This window comes from Chiroxiphia lanceolata, chromosome 6 (genome assembly GCF_009829145.1).
Source record: "Chiroxiphia lanceolata isolate bChiLan1 chromosome 6, bChiLan1.pri, whole genome shotgun sequence".
Taxonomy (NCBI): domain Eukaryota; kingdom Metazoa; phylum Chordata; class Aves; order Passeriformes; family Pipridae; genus Chiroxiphia; species Chiroxiphia lanceolata.
The window spans coordinates 34,950,861-34,958,706 of NC_045642.1; the positions used below are offsets into that span (position 1 = coordinate 34,950,861).

General features: G+C 41.2%; 1 protein-coding gene across 1 annotated transcript; it reads left to right on the plus strand.

The window, feature by feature from the left end:
• Positions 1-1,043: 1,043 nt before the first annotated feature.
• GJD2 (gap junction protein delta 2) lies at positions 1,044-4,700 on the plus strand. The gene is made up of 2 exons (XM_032692145.1): positions 1,044-1,389; positions 1,982-4,700. Exons 1-2 carry the CDS (start codon positions 1,319-1,321, stop codon positions 2,823-2,825), a joined length of 915 nt encoding a protein of 304 aa, XP_032548036.1. The 5' UTR covers positions 1,044-1,318; the 3' UTR covers positions 2,826-4,700.
• The last annotated feature ends 3,146 nt before the right edge of the window (positions 4,701-7,846 follow it).

The following is a 7,846-nucleotide window of genomic DNA, read 5'->3' on the forward strand; positions in this document are numbered from 1 at the left end:
TATTATGATAAGACTGACAAGAAATTTTCCTATGTTGTTTTTAATGAGATTAGTTGAGCAAAAGGAACAGCAGGTATGAAGCTTTACTTGATTTTTATGTAAATATATGGAATATATTTTATGCTTCTTCACCAGAGAACTCAATTCCAATTGGTGCCAATATTTTTTGTGGAAATGTTTGGTGATGTCTGTAAGGGTATCTGTAAAAAGAAAAAAAATATTTTAAGCACAGTATAGTAGTTTATGGGAATAAAATATGCGGACTTATTACAAGAGATTTATTCAAGATACTTTTTTCTTGTACTGTTTAGAGATGCTTTCTGTGAAGGTTTGGTGTTTTTCCTAGCACATATACAATCATCTCAATCTCAGAATTCTCTGAAATGCCTATATATGAGTTTCATTTCTACACAGTGATTCTTATAACTGTATTCAGGGGAGAAAGAAGACTCAGTTGTAAGTCCAATGTCTTCCAAGGGTCAGCAGTTCTAACAGGTAAGCTTGCTGCTGTATGACACCGCTGTTTTGATCCCTGGGAGAGAGGAAAAGCCCAGCAACCCCTGGGGACCCCGCGGGCAGGCGCCCGTGGCTGGATGGGCCACGGTGTCACACTCCCGCCCTAGAGCATCGTTTCTAACCAGCAGCCGAGGGCAGCGCCCGGCGCTGGCGGGGCTGCGCTCCCGAGCGGAGCGCGGGATGTGCCGGCGGGCGGGGGCGGCGGGGCAGCTGGGGCCCGGCCGGGTTGCTCCGGCAAGGAGGCACTGGGTTGCACAATGAGCCTCGTGCCTGATGGGGCAGATCTTTCTCCGCCCTCTCTCCTCCTCCTCCGTTTATTTATTTCATTTATTTCTATTGCATTTATTTATTTGTATTCACTGGAATAATAAAAATGAGAAAATCCGAGCACTGCTTTTGGCTGCTCTCCAACAACCTGTCAGTGACGCAAGCGGAGACTACTTAAAGGCAGATTAGAGGCAGCAAGATATTAAAGCCAACCTTCCTCCCTCCACGCCGCCGGTCCGCCCGCCGCGCCGCGCCACGAGCCGAGCGGGCCGGGCCGGTGGCGGCCGCCGAGTGGCCCCGAGCCGAGTCCAGCCGAGCCGAGCCCAGCCGGGAATCCTCGGCAGGACTGCTGCCTCCAGCCGCACTCCCGCCACCGGACTGCGGGAGGTGGAGAAACTGCTTGTTTTCCCTCCCTCTGAAAAAAAAAAAAACAAACAACAAACCACCAACCAAAAATAGGAGGGGTGAAAAAAAGAAGGCAGAAGTGAAGAGATCCCCTCCGTTTGCCAAAGTCTTTGTCTCCGGATGAACAGCGATGGGGGAATGGACTATTCTAGAGAGGCTACTGGAAGCTGCCGTGCAGCAGCATTCTACTATGATAGGGAGGTAAGGGTTGCGGGAGCGCTACGGGGGAACAGCGGGGGATCCCCTTCTGCCCGGGCGTACCGGCCGGAGGGTCGGCGGGGCACGGTGGGTCTCGGCCGTGCCTTGCCCTTCGGCCGGGCTCTTGCGGGGTGTGCCCGGGGCACCCGTGTGTGTGCAGTGGTGTGTGTGGGGGTGGTATGCGGCACAGGGCGCCGAGGAGCGGGGACATCGCAAACGCCGCCGTCCTTGTCCGCGAGGAGCCAAGGGGCAGCGGACGGCCGGTGTGGAGACCCCACTGACATCGGGATCCCGCTGCCACCCCGACCCCGTGCCGCTCCCGGCCGTGCTCTGGGGGTCCCCACGGCTCGTGTGATCGCTTGTTCTCCAAGGGGGCCGGGCGGGGGGCAGCGCTGACCGCTGCCCGGGGTCTTTGGCGCCCGGCCACGCCGAGATGATGCCGCGCAGGCTGCGCGCCCCAGCGCGGAAGCGGGGCCGGGCGCGGGTGCCGGTGCCGGTCGGTGGCAGGGCCAGGGCCGCGGGCAGGGCCCGGTCAGCACTGGACAGCTCCCGGCCGCGCGGCGGCGGCGCGCACTGACCGGCTTCTCTGTTGCAGGATCCTGCTGACCGTGGTGGTGATCTTCAGAATTCTCATTGTGGCCATTGTAGGGGAGACGGTGTACGATGACGAGCAAACGATGTTTGTCTGTAACACGCTGCAGCCAGGCTGCAACCAGGCTTGTTACGACCAGGCTTTCCCCATTTCTCACATAAGGTACTGGGTGTTCCAGATCATCATGGTGTGCACTCCCAGCCTATGCTTTATAACGTACTCCGTTCACCAGTCTGCTAAACAAAGGGAACGGAGGTACTCCACTGTCTTCCTTACCTTGGAAAGGGACCAGGATTCAATGAAGCGTGAGGACAGTAAGAAAATCAAGAACACTATTGTCAATGGGGTGCTGCAGAACACTGAGAACTCCACCAAAGAGGCAGAACCAGACTGCTTAGAAGTGAAGGAAATCCCCAATCCTGCTATCAGAACTACAAAGTCAAAGATGAGGAGGCAAGAAGGCATTTCTCGATTTTATATCATCCAAGTGGTCTTTCGAAATGCCCTAGAGATTGGATTCTTAGTGGGACAGTATTTTCTGTATGGATTCAATGTCCCTTCCATGTACGAATGTGACAGATATCCTTGCATTAAAGAAGTAGAGTGCTATGTCTCTAGACCCACTGAGAAGACTGTATTCTTGGTGTTCATGTTTGCTGTCAGTGGGATTTGTGTGGTGCTTAATTTGGCAGAACTGAACCATTTGGGCTGGAGAAAGATCAAAATGGCAGTGAGAGGAGTACAGGCAAAAAGGAAATCCATATACGAAATCAGAAATAAGGACCTGCCAAGAATGAGCATGCCTAACTTTGGCAGGACTCAGTCAAGTGACTCAGCTTATGTGTGAGGCTGTGACAGAACTGAAGCATTGTGCCAGGTGGAACAGACCCAGATACCATTAGAGAAAGGTACATTGCTTAGGCAAGCATTTTATCAATCCACCAAGAAAGCCATTAAGGTATTGGATCTGCACTTACTGAACTAGCTGCAAAATGCAGCACTATGTAAAAGACTGAAAAAACAGCTATAAAACCATGCTTGATCTAGCCTTACAGCACAGCTACTACTATTCCTACTTTTCTTTCTAATGATTGGGTGTTATCTGTCAGTGAAGCAGCTTTTTGGTTGTCATTAGGATGTTTACAGTTTGAATTGTCTGATTAATTGTTGTAAATGTGTAGAATGTTCATATCAAAACTCTGCAAGGATACTCTATATGGGGTGGGATGGGGTGGGATGCAATGTGCAGACATAAGCATGTTTTAGAGGAGGGTAAGCGCACTGTAAGGAAACCTAACCACAGCTCAGTCAGGATATCTGCGTTCACGTATCTCACAGATGTCTTATATTATTTTGTTTGTCTAAATCACAGACTTTATTCCTGGTGTGTATTATTAGCTATTTCCTATCATGGTTTGTGCATCAATTAGTTACGCTAAACAATAAATGCTGAATATAATTTTACCATTTTTTGTTTGCCTGTCCACACACACACACCAGAGACCTTAATCATCTTAATTAGTTGTGGTCTGCAAAATTTAGCGGTACATTTTTACTGATTCCCTAATATGTGCATGAATAAGATGGAGTTGGTTCATGCTAACCACGTTATGTATTTACCTACAATCACCTATGATGACATACATACCAAAGGAAGAGAGTTCATTGTGTTTAACTGTGAATATATCACCTTCTCTCTGCTCTTATTTAATATAAGTGCCATACTTGAAACATCTAACTCTGTATTTAGTCAAAAGGTTGTCTTGGGATACCAGCTTGAGTAAAATGATTTTATACTCCCCTTTTTTTATTTTATGCTATTTGTTTAGTCATTGCAATGGTAAAAAGCAGCTGAACTATCTATTGATAAATAAAGTACTTGCCTTTTTTTTTTTTTGTAAGCCAGAGAGATTTGTTCTTCTGTATTCTTGTATACAATTGTAAAAAATATACAGGGTCAAAATAATTAACTTGCAACAATTATTCTTCAGGGTTCAAAATGTCTTGTTGGTATTCTAAACTCCAAGTGACAAAATCTGGGAAGTCTGGACTATTTTTTATGTCTATTTTCCTCCTTAAGCAAGCTTCCTCTGTCTTTAAATCCTGATCCAAAGCCCACTGACACCAACAGCCTTCCTTCTGCTGACACTAAGGGCAACACAGTTGGCTGCCAAGGTCACTCTAGGAATAGCCAGAATACATTTACCTATAGATGAAACAATTGCAGTTTTTAATCAGGGAATCCAGATATTAACCTCAGCTTTTCTGCCTTACAGTTGGTTTAAAAAATATACTGTTCGTGTCCCATCAGCTTACTGGTAAGCCACTGGGGCAGTCACAAATGAATCTCTGTTAACAACAATCATTTTAGTAGAGGATACTAAGTTTTACTTAAAGAACTTTTAAATTTTTTTTTTAATTCCTATTAAATTCAATGGAAAATATTCCTCTGGCAACAGTAGGAGTTGGATCAGGACTAAAAAAAAACATACAAGTGCATTTCTAACTAAATAGTATCTGCCCTTTAAAGAAAAGGGCCAAAATGGTGCTGGAAAATTTAGGGGTACTTTATAACATAAGAAGGAGACATGGACTCCGAGTCACAAATGGCCTTTTGATTGTATTTTATTTCAAGCCTGAAAATGGATTTTATTGTATATTGGCTTGGAGATAATGCATATAAATCTTTTCCTCTTGGCTTACAATAAACACCTTAACATTCCATTCTTGTGGTTTGCCAGCATTGTCACTTTAAAAAATGTTGATTAATTCTCAGATAGTCTATCCATTATCACATTCATCTATGGTCTTTTGTCTTCCACTGTGAAACATAAGAGGACTTTGAGATGTATCATGTTTTTAAAGATTTAAAAAATATTTTTCCTTATATATAAAATTAAGAGTTTTCCCGATTTGATTACAGAAACCTTTAAAGATGGATTTATCAAATGATTCTTTGTGATAAAAACACACACTGATATTGCTAGATGACTGCATGCTCACTGGAAAACTGCATGTTATTTTTAGAAGGACAACATGGCAGCTAAAATCTCCATCTGCAAAATAACAAGCTTCTGAAGATTATTATTTGACACACAAATTCAAGTCTGATTTTCATTTTTCAGAGTCCTGGGATAGTTTTCAAAATCTCTTTTTGAATAGAAAGGAAAAATATTTTTTGACAATCGTAGGCATTGCTTTAATGTCAAAGAAATGGGAGATCGTGTGCAAAGAGCTTGATCCAATGCAAATTAAAGTTGAAACAACAAAACTCATACTGAATTCACCGGGCTTTGATTCATATTTGGCATAATTTCCTGTTAGGCAGAAGCCCTAATGCAATTTTTTTCCAGTGACTGCATAGCAGTGTTCAGTCAAACTCAAGTGAAGGGCATGTCTTGAAAGCTGTAAGATTTTAATACCTTAAAATTCTTTAGGTAAAATTTAGAAAGTATCTGTTTGTATTAGTCAATGCAAATGACTGAGTTAATTTAATTATTTTTATGTAGTTGCACATTTGTACTCCAGTAAGTTGAAATTCTTCAGAATTATCCGATGAGAAATATATCAGGAAATATAAATGCTAATTTAATCAACAGGATCAGTGATAAAGTAGGTGAAGACTTATATTTTGACCAACAGAAATGTCATTCTACATATTTGGAATATCGTTTTTCCCATTTCAGAGGAGAAATGAAATGGTGTGAAGAGATCAGTTGTTCTAACCTTCCTTTTAAATTGTTATTTTTCATTTCTTACCAACCACTCACGGACAAGGGAAATATAGCAAACACTTTTTTTGTCAATGTATGTGAGAGTCATATGATTAATGCTAATGGACTGTTTGCATGAAAGTTGACTATTCATTTACAGAATAAATGCTTTAAAATTGTCACAGCAATGGAAAAGTGTGTTAACTGAACAGCACTGAGTGAACACGAAGTTGAAGGGCACATTACTGGCTACTTAGGTCTTGCTCCTACCTTAGTGAAATAAATTGTCTCACCATTGACATCTGTAAGAATCAGGCATTAAATATGAAAATTGAGTTAATGTTTGGTTTGTTTGTTGTATAAATTGCTTTGCTCTGGTGGACAATATTATGTGCCATCATATGTGCAAACATGAAAATTATGTTCACTAAGCTTTTATGGAAAACTGCAATAGAATCTAACACACTATTGGTTTAATGGAATTTTAAAATTTACATGAAATAATTACATTATTTCATTTTTACATAGACTTCTCTTACCTATGTGAATTTCAAAAACTATTTACATATGGGTTTTGAACCATTTCACCAGATATGTATAATATGCAATGAGATTCTATTAAAAGATTTAAAAAAATAAGATTTTTTTTAATAATGAAAACTAGATAAATTTTTACATGGGGAAGCTGAATTGACTGTTCCCATGAAGAATTTAGTTTTAGAGACCTTTGACTTTGAAGAAATATAAGGATTTTCATCTTTCTCAAGGGAAAACCGATGAACAAAGAGATCAACTGAGATGAATGAATCACAGAAGTGGTGAGATGAATTGTAGTTTGTTTTACACTAGAGAAGTCAGGAACACTCAGAATCTCCAAAGTGGGTGCCGTGCTTGTTTTGCATTATACCTAATAGGATAGGACATAGCTGCTGCTACACAGAACCATGAGAAAAGCTGTGCATGAAATGTTAAATGTGATGAAGAATTATTTTCATCCGTATGTAAAAGAATACATTTGTTTCAAGGCAAGAGGATGGATCAGGTGGACACTGCCCTGGCAGCCTTCTGGCTTTATTTTGCTTGAATATAAATGTTCCACCTTACTTCTTCAGCAAAACAGGTTAGAAAGTTTTGTTTGGTGTGCAAGTATAGAAATGGGAACTAAAAAATTGGGATACATCTGGAGAACACAGGAATATGTTTTTGTTACTTAGGGTCTGGTCTTGTTCTTCATTAATTTAATAGTAAGACTTTGTTTTCTATGGGACCAAGTCAATTCCTAGCTGGGTGAAATTAAGTTCATCTGTTTCATGAGATTAACAGGAGAGATCACACTATTTCTGTATTGCACATCCATCCCTGGAAATTTTGGGAAACTTTTTCCAGAAATTCTATTTTTATTGTAAGCTTTCAGAAAACATACTGGGTTATTATCAGCTGCTAATACTAGATTCTAAACACCATCATCCCCTCAATGAAACTAGTATCTCCAAAAATAGCACCTCTATGCTACTAGGAAGTGCTTCATATTATGTCTGTTAAAATATACTAAGAAGTCAATCAAGAGTCAGCAGCCCATTAGATAAGTGCAGATATGGAGAATTCCATAGCACTGCATTACAAGTAAACCATGCATACACATGTTATATAACATTAAATATATGAAAGATTGTTAAAAATTTTACCTAAATTGCATTACTCTGTTACAGATTGAATTTCAGATATGGATACAGAAGTCACGTATCCAGAGACAGTTAGAAACTGTGCAAGCAATGAACAGGCATATTGTCTTGCAACAACATGCAATGACCGGACCAGATTTTTAGTATGTAAAAAACTCCAACAATGACCCTTTTCCTGTGACTTCTGAGGTTATGGGCTATACTAGTCGCTTTAGAGAGTTTAACTGAGCAGATTTGTAGCTTAAAAAGTTGTAGCTTAAAAGGGGCTTGTCTTCACTGCATTAAAACCTGTCGGTTTTTTCCTGGTGATGTCTGAAATGTAGGATGAATCAGATGTCTAGGTTGTGGAGACCAACATAAAAATTGACTCTCTGATATTCCTTCAAAGTGAGAATTACTCTTGCATTCAACAGAATGTGAAAATAAGGTAATTTGCTACTAATCCACGTCTTTTTGTGTATGTGGTGTGGCTA

Coding starts and splice junctions, on each gene's coding strand:
- GJD2 (XM_032692145.1), top strand. CDS start 1,319: ATGGGGGAATGGACTATTCTAGAGAGGCTACTGGAAGCTGCCGTGCAG. Junction 1,390..1,981: donor CATTCTACTATGATAGGGAG/GTAAGGGTTGCG, acceptor TCTCTGTTGCAG/GATCCTGCTGACCGTGGTGG.